Genomic DNA, 16,662 nt, shown 5'->3' with positions numbered 1-16,662 from the left:
TCTACGGTGGGAGTTAGTAAAGTGGGAAATATTTTGTGTTGAATGCATTTGAAGTTAGTGAAGTTAATATAGAAAGTTTCCAGCGAGTAGAAGACCCCGTATTTTGCACTTAAGGATAGTACATTTCTATTCTGAATTACACCTTACACACATAACTTAATTCAGATTACTGTAGACACCTACTTTTGTCCCCGTTCCCGCAAGGGAAAGGTTCGATGATAAAAGCATAAAAACTCCACTTGACAACGCATCTCCTATAAAATAAACGAATCTCGATTCCCCATTTCATTTCACCCGAAACCTGCTATTTATGAAAACCTGCTAAAAATAGTAACTGCCGTAAAAAGGTAGCGTCTAAAAGTGGCAAATTTTAAAAAAGAATCCGGTTAAAATCATTCCCGAGCACCAAGTTATGGGGTCATAATTCAGGGCTTTCGTTTCAGGGCACCCATTTCAGAAAAAAATTGAAACTCTAATTCTCGAATTTCTGAATGCACGGCCAAATATTGGGTGAAAAAATAAGCAACTTTTAAAAAAAAATCCGGTTAAAATCATTCCCGAGCACCAAGTTATGGGGTCATAATTCAGGGCTTTCATTTTAGGGCAGCCATTTCAGGAAAAATTGAAACTCTAATTCTTGAATTTCTGAATGCACGGCCTAATAGTGGGTGAAAAAATAAGCAACTTTTAAAAAAGAATCCGGTTAAAATCATTCCCGAGCACCAAGTTATGGGGTGATAATTCAGGGCTTTCGTTTCAGGGCACCCATTTCAGGAAAAATTGAAACTCTAATTCTCGAATTTCTGAATGCTCGGCCTAATAGTGGGTGAATTAAAAAGGTAACTTTTAAAAAAGAATCATGTCAAAATCATTCCCGAGCACCAAATTATAGGGTCATAATTCAGGGCTTTCGTTTTAGGGCACCCATTTCAGGAAAAATTGAAACTCTAATTCTCGAATTTCTGAATGCACGGCCTAATAGTGGGTGAAAAAATAAGCAACTTTTAAAAAAAATTCGGGTTAAAATCATTCCCGAGAACCAAGTTATGGGGTCATAATTCAGGGTTTTCGTTTTAGGGCACCCATTTTAGGGAAAATTGAAACTCTCAATTTCGAATTTCTGAATGCACGACCTAATAGTGGGTGAAAATATAGGCAACTTTTAAAAAAGAATCCGGTCAAAATCATTCCCGAGCACCAAGTTATGGGGTCATAATTCAGAGCTTTCGTTTTAGGGCACCAATTTCAGAAAAAATTGAAACTCTAATTCTCGAATTTCTGAATGCACGGCCTAATAGTGGGTGAAAAAATAGGCAACTTTTAAAAAAGAATTCGGTCAAAATCATTCCCGAGCACCAACTTATGGGGTCATAATTCAGGGCTTTCGTTTCAGGGCACCCATTTCAGGAAAAATTGAAACTCTAATTCTCGAATTTCTGAATGCACGGCCTAATAGTGGGTGAAAAAATAAGCAACTTTTAAAAAAGAATCCGGTTAAAATCATTCCCGATCACCAAGTTATGGGGTCATAATTCAGGGTTTTCGTTTTAGGGCACATATTTTAGGAAAAATTGAAACTCTAAATCTTGAATTTCTGAATGCACGGCCTAATAGTGGGTGAAAAAATAAGCAACTTTTAAAAAAGAATCCGGTTAAAATCATTCCCGAGCACCAAGTTATGGGGTCATAATTCAGGGTTTTCGTTTTAGGGCACATATTTTAGGAAAAATTGAAACTCTAATTCTTGAATTTCTGAATGCACGGCCTAATAGTGGGTGAAAAAATAAGCAACGTTTGAAAAAGAATCCGGTCAAAATCATTCCCGAGCACCAAGTTATGGGGTCATAATTCAGGGCTTTCGTTTTAGGGCAACCATTTCAGAAAAAAATTGAAACTCTAATTCTCGATTTTCTGAATGCACGGCCTAATAGTGCGTGAAAAAATAGGCAACTTTTAAAAAAGAATCCGGTCAAAATCATTCCCGAACACCAAGTTATGGGGTCATAATTCAGGGCTTTCGTTTCAGGGCACCCATTTCAGGAAAAATTGAAACTCTAATTCTCGAATTTCTTAATGCTCGGCCTGATAGTGGGTGAAAAAATAGGCAACTTTAAAAAAGAATCCGGTTAAAATCATTACCGAGCACCAAGTTATGGGGCCATAATTCAGGGCTTTCGTTTTAGGGCACCCATTTCAGGAAAAATTGAAACTCTAATTCTCGAATTTTTGAATGCACGGCCTAATAGTGGGTGAAAAAATAAGCAACTTTTAAAAAAAAATCTGGTTAAAATCATTCCCGAGCACCAAGTTATAGGGTCATAATTCAGGGCTTTCGTTTTAGGGCACCCATTTTAGGAAAAATTGAAACTCTCAATTCTCGAATTTCTGAATGCACGGCCTAATTGCTTGAGTTAGAACCCTTGATTGACAAACGATCTTTCATCAATTTTACATCCCTTCCATTAAAAACAATGGTTTTCTGGCAATTAGGAAATCGTAAATACATGTATAAAAAAATTTCAAATTAAAATTTGAACAAATCAATCCAAATCTATAATACAAATACGACTATCCATATTCAGCTCACCCAAATATCCCAAATTACACAAATTGAAACACATAATATGGAAGAAATAAAATCATACCCAAAAAGGGAGTTTATTGAAATATAAAATTATATACCTTGAGGTAAAAGACGCAAAATCCATTGAGAAGGTCGAACAATCAAGATCTGTGATCTTTTTAGATTAGAGAGGCAGAGGACATAGAGCTAGTAAGAGTTAGTGCGAAATACCAACCGCTGGAAAATACAAATTTGAATAATACTGAAACAGAAACTCATCTTCCAAACATTATATTACTTCCGTCTTCACTACATACGGAATTCATTCAATTAACAGTCATGAAAAAACCAAAATATTTTTTATTAATTTGATACTCCTAACATCACAACCAACTGCTAAACGTCAAAATCATTAACATAAAAATTCCTATTTACACATTTTACGGTACTTACTATATCTGTTATATATTCAATTTGCAGTAGAAGCAAACTTGATTGATATCACACATTGAATTCGACCCAGGGCTTGTTGCCAGCTGTTTAAGGATACTAACGATTGATGCTAGTAGTTCTTCTCAACTTGAATTTTATAATAGGTATATTAATATATTTATATTTAAAATAGACTTGGACATTACACTAGTTGAGTCACTTGAGTGCTAGGATTTAGGTTACCAAGAATTTGACATATATATTTTTGTGCGCTTTGAACTTTAAGATCTTCACTGCTTTAAGATCGTCACATGCTCCAACTCACCCCCTTTATCAATGAAATAATCCAACCACTAACAATGGGTAACATTGTCTCCCCTCTTCATAAGAATTCGAATCACATCACAGCCAAAACATCCAACAATTCCTTCTCAAGCAGTAAGATATCCTCATTCCATAGTGGGTCAACAACAGAACATCCAAACAAAGAAAACCACCCAAAATATTCACATCTTACAAAGTAATGGTACAATTATGAAAACCTTAATACTTTTACAACAAAATTTGAATAAAAATCAATGAACATCAATAATACAAATACGACTATCCATATTCAGCCCTAACCACGTAGGTCTAGAGTAGACCCGCGTTGGTCTACAGGTTAGAACCACGTTGGTCTACAGTAGAACCACGTTGGTCTACAGGTTAGAACCACGTTGGTCTACAGTCTGTAGAACCACGTTGGTCTACAGTCTGTAGAACCACGTTGGTCTACAGTTTTGTAGAAATTTTAAAGTTATGCACCGTACTGTAGGCCGGATTGATATTATTCTCTTCTTCCTTGCCTATTTTATTTCAATTCCGTATTTAAAATTATTTTATTATTATTATTGATTTTGATTATTTAAACTGTTGGGAACGGTTATGAACACCGTATTGTGATGTTTTACGTGTTTAAATTCATGAGGATGATTTTAATTAAAAGAGTTATTATTTTCATATTTGATTATTTATTAAAGCTTGGATTTTTAATGTCTAACCGTAATTTTTATAGTTAATTAAGATTATGAATTTGTTTAAGCTTATTTATGTTGGGGGATTGAATTTTGTTGGAAAAGCGTTAGTAAGACTTTTTAGTTTGTCTACTTTAAGGAATGGAAATGTTTCCATCAAAGTTCTCTAATCTAGGACACCTAGAGAATTTGGAGTGTGTGCCTCCGCATCTATATGTCAAGAAGATTGAGTTTGCATGTAACTATTTTGCTACGGTCAAATATTTGCCTCACTTAAGGAATAGGGATGTGATGTCAGAAATGGTGATTCATTGCTTGACTTATAAGACTCGACTCCCTATATTGCCCTGAAGAATCAATTTAGAGATATGCATTATGAGGATGGTACCCCTAATATGTATAAGTATGGTACTCGTGATGGTAGATGGAGGTATGAAATGGAAGTCATGACCACGATTTTAGATCTTGCAGAAAAGAGCTATGAGAATGGTAGGTTTGTGGAAAGTCTAGGTCTAGATCATTCGGATGGGGATGATAACATATATGTTGTTATGAATGAGGTTTTGGATGAGGATAGTGATGATGATGTGGTTGAAATTGAGAATCCTAATCCTATTATTCCTGAACCCCCTATTGAGATCTCTAGTGATACTGAGGTTGAACCTGAATATATTGGGAAAGTGAATAGCATTCCACAATAAAACGATGATGAGTGAATGGTGAAAAGATTAAGTTGAGTTTACACATGAAGCTTTGAGGATTATACCAAAATAAGTTATCAAGAATTAATCTGTCAATAAGGTTGATGATATCGATCAATGAATGTTAGAAATTCGAAAAGAATTATGAATTATTGAGGAATGCAATGGAATTAAGAATACAAATCAACAAATGAACTAAGTTGGAACTAAGTTTTCTGGGAGCTAGATTGTTTCTGATAAAGGCACACTTGATATGTAACAAAGTCATATGTCTAACGATGTATTTCTAGTCACGTGATTGGACTCGAACCCATGCAACGGACGTGGTCAACTAAGTTATTTGACGTAAAAGAAAAGATTGAAGATCGAAATCAAAACGAATCGAGTAATGAAAGTCAACGACAAGATTACTGAAGCAAAGAAGCCTAATACCAAATGAAAGCGAAATATCTTCAAATAGTCGCCTAAGAGCGATATGATGTACGAATCACTATGATTTCTGTGAATGTGTAATGTATCAACCATGCGTTTGATCAATTGGTTAGCGTTTGATCAATTGGTCTGTAAATGTGTAATGTATTAATTGGTTGGCGTTTGATCCCCATTTCCTAACTTGCTTATCTTTGGTAGTTAGTTTAGTTAAATTAGTTTTAGTCGATTAGTGATTTTTCTAAAACCCCGTTCCGACCTAGTTTATCGATTGATTAGCATAAATTAGCGCACCTTAGTCCTTGTGAATTTCGACCTATACTTATCGCTTTACTTGTGGTTAGTGATTAGTTTAGGTAATTTGTTTGATTCTTTTTATTTTTGAAAATTTTGCAAAAATATGTCAACTATCTGTATCCGTCAAAATGATGAATCGTGTACGCTAGATGATTTCACGTCTCTCCGCCATGAAATTCTTCATAATGAGTCCCTTAATGCTTTGCAATCCGAGTCGGTCATTTCGTTGTCCGAGTTTCGTATTTTTATAGCTCACTTAGATTGCCAAGAAGAACTTAAAATGGATTCTTCTAGTATATAAGGACTTTGAGGTTGCATCTCAAGATTTTGTAAAAGGAATGAGTTATTGTAAATCTAATTGAGTAGAACATTAGCCCACATGCAAGTTTTATGTCATCAGATTAATATTTTGCATAATTTACAATGGTAAAGCATGATTAATGATAAAATTCTCAAAATTTGATAATAAGCATGATTACTTATGTTTGTACCTTACTTTTTCAATAGTTTTACCTGGAAACATTTCCGATATCAAATGTGACATTCCTGAATTAAAGGGTGATAAATATAAGGTGTGGAGAGAAAGAGTGCTTCTGCAGTTAGGATGGATGGATATTGACTATGCTATTCGGAAAGACGAACCAACTGCAGATGAGGTTGATCTTTATGAAAAGTGGGAGAGGTCTAACCGCCTTTCCGTTATGTTCATAAAGACCAAGATCAGTGCTAGTATTCGGGGTTCTGTCGATCAGCATACCAATGTCAAAAGTCTTCTTAAGGCCATCAATGAGAAGTTTGTGTCTTCTGACAAGGCTCTTGCTAGCACCTTAATTATGCAGTTTTCATCCATAAGGCTTACCGAGATTAAGGGAGTGCGTGATCATATCATGCGCATAAGGGACATTGCAGCTCAGCTTAAAGATTTAGAAGTTACCATATCTGACTCTTTCCTTGTGCATTACATTTTATGCACTCTTCCACATCAATATGGCCCTTTTAAGGTCTCTTACAACACACATAAGGACAAATGGTCAATTAATAAGCTTATGACCATGTGTGTTCAAGAGGAGGGAAGACTGGTGATGGAGGAGGGTGAAAATGTGAACCTTACTACTTCTGTAAAGAAGAAGGATCACGCTAAGGACAAGGGAAAGGGGAAGATTCCTGCAACTCAATCCATTAAGAAGGAGTCTTCGTGTTTCTTCTGTAAGAAGAAGGGACACATGAAGAAAGATTGTGTGAAGTTCAAGGCTTAGCTCAAGAAGAAAGGTAATTTTCTTGCGTTTGTTTCTTATGAATCTAATATGGTTAATGTGAATAATAATACATGGTGGATTGACTCTGGTACTACAATCCATGTTTCGAATACCTTGCAAGGTATGACAAACCTAAGGAAACCAGTGGGCAGTGAATATCACATCTATTCAGGAAATCAGATGAGTTCACATGTAGAAGCCGCTGGGACATGCAGATTAACTTTAAGTAGTGGTTTTATTTTGCATTTAGAAAGGAAATTTTATGTTCCAAATTTCTCTAGAAATATGATTTCAGTTTCAAGACTTGTGCCTTTGGGATTTTCCTTTAATTTTTCAGATTCTGGTTTTAGTTTAATTCAAAATTCTGGAATTATTGGTTATGGTATTTTGTCTGATGGTTTATACCGCCTTGAATTGCAAAATGAGATCTCCCATAGTTCCATGCATGTTAATAATGGTTTAAAACGATGTATTATAGATGAAAATTCATCCATGTTATGGCACCAGAGATTGGGACATATATCCACTAGTAGAAAAAACCCTTATTGCAGCGGGCTTTTAGACCCCTGTTGCAGCGTACATCGTATGCTGCAACTGGGGGGCCTGCAACAAGTCTGAACTTGTTGCAGCGTACAATGTTCGCTGCAAAAAGTGATTTGTTGCAGCGGGCTTTTAGATGTACGCTGCAACAAGTGCCAAAAAATTGGCAAAATTTTGGACTTGTTGCAGCGTACATATATATGTACGCTGCAAAAGACTCAACTTTTTGCAGCGTACATTTATTTGTACGCTGCAACAAGTCTGAATTACTCAATTTTTTGCAGCGTACATTTATTTGTACGCTGCAACAAGTCTGAATTTTTGCGAAATTTTTTTCCCTTGTTGCAGCGTACAACATATATGTACGCTGCAAAAAAACACTTTTGGCGGGAAAATTCTAATTTTGTTTAGGGATACCTAGAGTGCCTTGCACCAAATATAGAAACCTGTCAAAACAATAATAGTATAACGCAACCTGTATAACAAATATAAAAACAACAACTGGAGTTTTGTATACTATATATCCCAAAACCAAAGTGCACATATTACATTTAAATATATGTTCCAATTTCAACATAAACATACATTTTAATATAAAATTTATTCTATAACAACTAAACCAACTCGATCAAGCGCGCTAAAGCCAATAATAAATATTTGTTGTTAAAAAACTTAGCCCATTGCTCACGAACCACATCAAATTCCTCGCATAAGGCGCAATCCTCGGAGTGTAGACCTTTACAAAAACAGAAATTTAAATTAAACATTAGATTAAATACAAATTAAATATCACATTTTAACATTCAAGAAACTAATGACAATGTCCTAATAGTCTAAAATGAGTCCTTAGGTTCTTTAGTTCAAAGTTGGGAGCGAAAATGTCATTTTAGCCTAAATATGACCTATAACGACCCAATGAGCCTATAGGTGCATAAATAGATTGGAACGAGTCTTAGATCGTTAAAATTATGCATATTAAACATGTAATAAGTTTTAAATGAGTCCTTAGGTTCTTTATTTTAAAGTTGGGAGCGAAAATGCCTTATTTTAGCCTAGATATGACCTATAACGATCAAACAAGCATTAAATGGGTATAAGTAGATTAGAATAAGTCCTAGAAACTCAAAACTAAGCTTATTAATCATATAATAATTTAAAAATGAGTCCTTAGGTTCTTAAGTTCAAAGTTGGGAGCGAAAATGTCATTTTAGCCTAAATATGACCTAAAACGACACAATGAGCCTTAAATATGCATAAATGGATTGGAACGAGTCTTATAAACTTAAAACTAAGCATATTAAACATGTAATAAGTTTAAAATAAGTCCTTAGGTTCTTTATTTTAAAGTTGGGATCGAAAACGCCTTATTTTATCCTACATATGACCTATAACGATCAAACAAGCATTAAATGGGTATAAGTAGATTAGAATAAGTCTTAGAAACTTAAAACTAAGCATATTTATCATATAATAAGTTTAAAATGAGTCATTAGGTTCTTAAGTTCAAAGTTGGGAGCGAAAATGTCATTTTAGCCTAAATATGACCCATAACGACACAATGAGCCTTAAATGTGCATAAATGGATTGGAATGAGTCCTAGAAAGTTAAAAATAAGCATATAAAACATTTAGTAAGTTTAAAATGAGTCCTTAGGTTCTTTGGTTCATAGTTGGGAGCGAAAATGTCATTTTAGCCTAAATATGTCCTATAACGACCAAACAAGCCTTAAATGTGTATAAGTAGTTAGAATAAGTCTTAGAAACTTAAAACTAAGCATATTAAACATGTAATAAGTTTAAAATAAGTCCTTAGGTTCTTTATAAACTTATTTGAACTTATCTGAACTTATTTTATCTGAAAAAAACTTATTTTGTCTAAAATAAACTTATTTGTGTGTGAAAATGTCTGGAAAAAACTTATTTTTGCTGAACTTATCTGAACTTATTTTGTCGAAAATAAGTCGAACAAAACAAAGCCTAACCAAATCCAGACCTCTGTTCTAAGTTGCAGGATTGGGGTTGATCTTCCTCTGACAGATAATACAATAATAGCATAGTTTTCTTAGACATTGTTGGCAATTTGGCGCCAAAACTCATGGTGGCTATGTTTTCTACATATATAAAATTGCTTCGTGAAAAGTTTCAGTTTAGATTTACACACCTATATGTTCTTATATATATATATGCAATTATGTAAAGTTTTACACCAACCCCCCCCCCCCCCCCCCCCCCACACACACACACAAACAAAAAGAAAATTGAAACAATACGAAGTACTAAAGACCTAAAGTAAAAAAGCTAATACTTGTCAGTTGTAACTTGTAAGTGAGCCGAAGTTAAACATATGATATGAGTCGGCGAAGCACAAGCATCTTATTCATCTCACAACAAACAATAGTAAGAAAAACAACACTCACGGTGGATCCCCATACTGATGTTATATTTGGGAAGTCAAATTGCATATAGCCTACCTTTTATCATTCAGCATTCAAAGAGGCTGATTCCAAACTATTTACTATGAACACAACTTCTGAGACGAGAGGAGCACTAGAGGAGTATTACTACTTTAGTAGCAATAATTAAATCCCGGGAGAGGAAAACAAAGTGGCATAAAGAGTGATATCAGTAACTAAGAATAAACGTTAAAGCATACGCAAAAAAGGCAAAGGTCAGTTACAGCAACCACACACAATGAAAAGTGATAGAAGAGGGCGAATCACATGTATACTCTCTCTATATATACGCTAGAAGGCCTAGAACAACATAACTACCAATGCTATAAGGGCATGTGAACGAAAAAGAAAAAGAAAAGTTAGAATACTCAGCAAAACTTATTGGACTCAACAATACCTTGGAAGAATTGAGTTGTGGTATATCTGAATTGAATCCCAGAACGAAGCTCAATTGCTAGCTTTCACCTATTTGTGGAATCCATGAAATGGATGCTGATAAGCATGAAGCTTTCGCAAATTTAGATACAGAGTCAATGACATTCTGGAACTCGGCCTACACCACAATTTGACAATAGAAGTTTGTTAACAGAAATCCGAACTTGTACTTAATAAGTTACAAGAGCAGCTGCAGAGGGCTCCGACTATTACAGATACTCTAACTAAACGAAAGCTCCTTAGATAAGTAGGCATCAAGTTAATGGAGCATTTAAATTTTTTATTCAATTATTCAAGCAGGAAATATACCTGAAGTTGCCAAGTGTTCAGTTCCAAAGGATTTTGGAGCTCATAGACTTTGGCATACCCATCTGAATATGCAACAACCTACAAGCAAAGAAATGCATGACACAATTATAAAGTCAGAGGATTTCACCATGCACCAAGAAGAACACATTCAGCAAGTTTTTTATTATCTAACACTTACCAACTTCAAACAAGTAGAGGATCCTCCAAATTGAATATCTAATACACGGGCACTTTTATTCTGAAACTTGGTACAGATCTTCCACTGAAGTGATTGCCCCTCTGAATGGAAAAGGGAAGCGCAAATGTTTTAGATTTTTAAATCATTCGTAACCATACACCAATAACACCACTCTCGTATCAATTCTGAAATCAATGTCTTACTTATTACTAGTAGTCATTAGGGTAAAGGCCAAAAGGGTAGCATAAGATTTGTAAATCATTACTCTACTTGTAATGCGGAGATCTGAAAGTAGTTGGAAACATAATTCTCTCGGCTAGAAAGCTTACACGAGCATACAATTTCACAACTCATTCTTTAAGAAGGGAAGTACAGTCATTATAGAAAAGACAATATGGTGTAAATTGACATGTGCAGAAATGATTGCTTTGTATGAATGTAACAAGAGGTTTGAGTTAGTGTTACCTCCTGTAACTTCTTCCCATAATGATAACGTCCCATCATCCAAAATACACGCGATGGCATCTCCATACTCTGGAGGAACCCATGCCACCTTCACAATGCTACCCTCATGCACCTAAAACCACAATCTAATCTCATGTTAATTGTCACATGAAAGTTGCATCATACTACTTCAGAAGCTTCAATGGAAGAAATTAGATATATACCCTCCAACTTAATTCTCAAAAACTCAACATAATTTTGATAAACCCCCAAATATTGATACACTGAAAAATGTTAAATTGAATCATAATTCGGAATTACATCAAAATCTCACATACATTATAATTAGAGCTACCGGACCTTAGATGATCTACCGGGGATGATTCGACGAACACACAATCCGACCAAAACACCAATTTGACAGCTCTAAGATGAATAATTGTTAACATTTTTAAAATCGGAAAGATCACCATGCGCCATAGTATCAAGTAACCAACATTCACAAACTTCCATCATAAATTAAATTGTTTCATACATAGAACAACAAACATACTACTAGAAAGAAATAAAGTTCAGCAAATAAAAGATTGTATATTTAACTGAAAATATCATACATTATAGTATAAACACAAAGATGGGCAATTAAGAAATGAATTTGTCTCCAAAAAAAAAATTGCAATTGATTGGGAAAATAAGGAGGAGCAGACCTGAAAAGAGGAAGAAGGAGAGAAGGGAGAAGAGGAAGCAGGGTCAGGAGAATCGAAGATGGTGAGAAGACCATTGATTGAACCAGTAGCTAATCTTTGAGCGCTGTAATTCCAAGCTGAGCATACTGTTCCTTTCTCCAATGTCGCCACCGTTTTCTCCATTGCTTTCTCTTTCTCAGTTGGGAGTGAGTTTGTTGGATACTGTTTGCAGTTGTTAGGTCAACATGGGCCATTGTTGACTTGAGCTGTGTATGGTCTGGTGTCAAAAAGTTAGCAACTTAATTAGTTCATATCTACTTAACAATCAGTATGTCATATAAGAATAACAAAAAACCTCAAACATCCACTAACCTCAATATAATACTAAAAACTATGTAAACCATGTAATAATACAAATCTTGAAGAAGAAAGAAGAGAAGCATACATTTAGCAGCACATTCAGAAACACATTCAGTACAGGAATGAGTTCCAACTCCAGCAGCATTTCCAACACCAGCTGTCTTATTTAATCATTAAAAACACCATCAATTTCTGAAACCTAATCTCGACGCCTCTCCATTTGCTTTGCTGGTGTTGAACAATGAAACCCAAATTATCACAAATCTATACTATTGTAGTGAAATTGCAAAGCTATATTCAATCCTGAGACATTACTAATAATATGAAACCCAAATTATCACAAATTTTAGTAAAGATGGATTCAATTCTTCTAATAATATGAAGTGAACATCCTAATTCCCATCAAATGACAGTATTACTTGATAAACATGGTATTTCTCAGCTCTAATCGTTCCCTAACTAAAACTTTAAGTCTTATTTTATTTTAACTTCTTCAAAGAGATTAAAGGCAAAATGATGGTTAACAAAACTTAAATGTTTCATATCTGCCATAAATTACTATATCATACAAGATTACTAAAACCTCTAACAATCAGCAAATCCAACTTCAATCAACACTAAAAATTATGTAAATCTTAAAGAACAAATAAGAGAAGCATACCGATGCCTATACTTAAAGAGCAGTAGCATAACCAAAAAGAATCAACCTCAACCCATATCCCAAAATCTAAGTGCAGAGTTTGCGGATGAAATCCTGATAATTAAGCGTCCTCAAATCCCTAATTCTGAACGAAAGAGGAAAAAAGGAAACCCTAGCTTAGTAGATCGTTCCCTCTTTCGATTAAAAAATAAAATGGAGCCAAAACCCTAAAATTTGGGGGAAAATAGTTAATTCAATTTTACAAAAATTGAATAAGCCGAATCTTAAATTGAATAGAGATATATACCTCCGTAGTGCATAAATTCACTTAAATTTGAAGAAAAACGGGCGGTGGTGGTGGTGGTGAGAAACGCGATTGGTGAGAAACGGTGGTAGTTGAACCCAATTGGATCTCCATCGGAAGGTGGTGAGACGGTGGTGAACGCGGCAGAATTTCGAGATTACAAATCCGTCTTACCCTTGGTGGCCGGCTTTCGTGAAAGAAAGGTACAGGTTCAGAGAATTGAAGATGGGAGGACTGAGAGGGTAGGCTGGTAGCTCACTAGCTGCTCGTGGTTTTTCTTGGAAGAGGAGAGGGTTTCGAATAAAGGTGGCGACTGGCGAGGAGGCCAGAACCACCGACGAGTAAGCTATGGCGACGCAGGAAGGGTTTTTTTTGGGGACTACGCAGGAAAAGGTAAGGGAAGAAGAGGGGAGTTAAGCGCGAGAAATGAAATTTTAATATTGCAGCGAATTTTTTTTTGACCCGGGCTATTGCAGGGGGCTTTTAAATGTACGCTGCGACAAAAATAGGTTATTGCAGGGGGCTTTTAAATTGTACGCTGCAACAAACTTTTTTGCAGGGAACAATTAAATTGTACGCTGCAACAACCCTTTAAAAGGTTTGACCCGCGTTGACCGACTGGTTATTGAAGCGTATTAATACATGTACGCTGCAACAAGGGGGCTGCAACAGGGGTTTTTTCTACTAGTGATCCATTGAGAGAGTCAAAAGATTAGTAAAGGATGGGGTACTTGATACTCTAAACTTTGCTGATTTTGAGACATGTATTAGTTTCAATAAGGGAAAGCAAACTAACAAATCTAAAAAGGGTGCTAAGAGGAGTTCTGACCTATTAGAAATCATACATACGGATATTTGTTGTCCGGACATGAACGCTAAAATCCGAAATACTTTATCACATTCATTGATGATTATTCGCGATACATGTATCTCTACTTTCTTCATTCCAAGGATGAAGCATTGAATGCCTTTAAATTGTTTAAGGCTGAAGTAGAGACACAATGTGGTAAGCACATTAAGATCGTGAGATCCGATAGAGGTGGAGAGTATTATGGTAGATACACCGAGAATGGACAAGCATGTGGTCCATTTGCAAAATTTCTTCAAGAGCATGGGATTGTTGCCCAATACACTATGCCTGGTACTCCATGACAAAATGGTGTGGCAGAAAGAAGAAATATGACCTTATTGGACATGGTGAGAAGTATGTAGAGTAATGTGAAACTTCCAACATTTTTGTGGATTGAAGCTCTTAAGATAGCAGCGTATATATTAAACCAGGTTCCTTCTAAGGCTGTCACTAAAACGCCTTTTGAGTTGTTCAAAGGATGGAAACCTAGTCTGCGTCATATGCGCATTTGGGGATGCCCGTCAGAAGTAAGAGTTTACAACCCGCATGAAAAGAAGCTTGACCCGAGGACTATTAGTGGGCATTTCATTGGATATCCCGATAAATCTAAGGGTTATAGATTCTATTGTCCATCCCACAGCACCATAATTGTGGAATCAAGAAACGCTAAATTTCTTGAAAATGACTTAGTCAGTGGGAGTGATCGATTCCAGGACATTATATTGTTTCTGAAAACGATCATGTTGAAGTTCCACCCTCTGATTCAAGTGAAAAGATGATTGTCATTCACACCGCTCCAATTCAATCGGGTGTAAGGAAACCAGTAATGGAAATTCCATAAAATGTTGATAACAATTTGATAGATCATGAAGAAAATGAGGAGCATCGGGATGATCAACACATTGATCAAGCTCCCTTAAGAAGATCTGTTAGAATGAGGAGATCAACTATTTCTGATGATTATCAGGTGTATTTGCAAGAATCGGATTGTAATTATGACGCTGACAATGATCCAATTACGTTTTCACAAGCCGCAAGTTCTATGGATTCAAATTTGTGGATGGATGCCATGAAAGATGAGATGGATTCTATGGCATCTAATCGAGTTTGGGATCTCGTTGAGTTGCCCGATGGAGTAAAATTCATTGGATGTAAATGGGTATTTAAGAGAAAGAAAGACTCACTGGGCAACATCGAGAGACATAAGGCTAGACTCGTTGCTAAAGGATTCACTCAAAGGGAAGGAATCGATTACACGGAGACTTTCTCTCCCGTATCAAAGAAATATTCTCTCCGAGTGATTATGGCCTTAGTAGCTCATTTTGATTATGAGTTACATCAAATGGATGTGAAAACAGCATTTCTCAATGGTGATTTAGAGGAAGAGGTTTACATGAAACAACCTGAAGGATTCTTCTCTAAAAAGGGTGAGCATCTGGTTTGTAAGCTAAATAAATCCATATACGGACTGAAACAAGCTTCTCGCCAATGGTATATGAAGTTCCATCAAGTGATAATTTCATTTGGTTTTGAAGAAAATGTCATGGATCAATGCATATACCAGAAGGTTAATGGGAGTAAGATTTGTTTCCTTGTGTTATACGTGGATGATATTTTGCTAGCAACCAATGATAAGGGGTTGTTATATGAGGTAAAACAATTTCTTTCAAGTAAAGTTGATATGAAAGATATGGGTCAGGCATCTTATGTCATTGGCATTAAGATCCATAGAGACAGACTTCGAGGCATTTTAGGTTTGTCTCGAGAGACCTATATCAATAAAGTACTTGATAGATTCCATATGAAAAATTGTTCACCAAGTGTAGCACCAATTGTGAAGGGTGATCGGTTCAGTTTGGACCAATGCCCCAGGAATGATATTGAGAAGGAACAAATGAAAAATATTCCTTATGCTTCAGCTGTTGGAAGCATTATGTATGCTCAAGTTTGCACTAGACCTCACATTGCATATGTTGTCGGAGTGTTAGGAAGATATCAAAGTAACCTAGGTCCTGATCACTGGAAGGCTGCAAAGAAAGTGCTGAGGTACCTTTAGGGTACCAAAGATTACATGCTTATGTATAGGCGAACTGATACTCTCGAAGTAGTGGGATACTCTGACTCCGACTTCGGTGGCTGCATTGATTCACGAAAATCCACCTCAGGATATGTGTTTATGCTAGCTGGTGGTGCCGTTTCTTGGAGGAGTGCGAAGCAGACTTTAACTGCTCCGTCGACTATGGAGGCTGAGTTCGTATCTTGTTTTGAGGCTACCTCACATGGTGTTTGGCTGAAAGGTTTCATATCTGGGCTAAGAGTCATTGACTCTATCTGTCGACCAATAAGAATGTATTGTGATAATTCAGCTGATGTCTTTATGGCTAAGAACAATAAGAGTGGAAGCCGAAGTAAACACATCGACATTAAATTTTGAGCCGTAAAAGAACGTGTTCAAGAAAAGAAAGTGATCATATAACACATTAGCAGTGGATTGATGATTGTTGATCCCTTGACCAAGGGAATGCCAATAAATGTTTTCAAGGGTCATGTAGAAAAGATGGGTCTTGGACTCATCAATTGACATATATTTTTATGTTGTAACCTTTTATTCAGTTGGATATTTCTTTAAGTTATGCACGTACATGTTATTTTTGTTATTCTATTGAAGAAATGTCATTATGTTTGGCCTAGAGTAAACATAAGGTTTATTCATTAAGTGGTATGAGTGGTGAAAGACTGAATATACTGTGATACATGGAAGATTAATTCTTGT

At 35.8% G+C, this 16,662-nt stretch overlaps 2 protein-coding genes across 2 annotated transcripts; one reads left to right on the top strand and one right to left on the bottom strand.

The window, feature by feature from the left end:
- Positions 1–10,082: 10,082 nt before the first annotated feature.
- LOC130466239 (protein SEH1-like) lies at positions 10,083–11,969 on the bottom strand. Its single transcript, XM_056834937.1, has 5 exons — positions 11,757–11,969; positions 11,071–11,182; positions 10,606–10,706; positions 10,428–10,505; positions 10,083–10,236 (listed from the first exon to the last, which is right to left on the bottom strand). Exons 1-5 carry the CDS (start codon positions 11,916–11,918, stop codon positions 10,138–10,140), a joined length of 552 nt encoding a protein of 183 aa, XP_056690915.1. The 5' UTR covers positions 11,919–11,969; the 3' UTR covers positions 10,083–10,137.
- Positions 11,970–15,960: 3,991 nt separating this feature from the next.
- On the top strand, positions 15,961–16,323 carry LOC130465688 (secreted RxLR effector protein 161-like). Its single transcript, XM_056834554.1, has one exon. It carries the CDS (start codon positions 15,961–15,963, stop codon positions 16,321–16,323), a length of 363 nt encoding a protein of 120 aa, XP_056690532.1.
- Positions 16,324–16,662: the final 339 nt, after the last annotated feature.

This window comes from Spinacia oleracea, chromosome 1, assembly GCF_020520425.1.
Source record: "Spinacia oleracea cultivar Varoflay chromosome 1, BTI_SOV_V1, whole genome shotgun sequence".
Lineage (NCBI taxonomy): Eukaryota > Viridiplantae > Streptophyta > Magnoliopsida > Caryophyllales > Amaranthaceae > Spinacia > Spinacia oleracea.
Note: the sequence above shows the minus strand (reverse complement) of the source record. Positions and strands in the feature narration are given on the sequence as shown.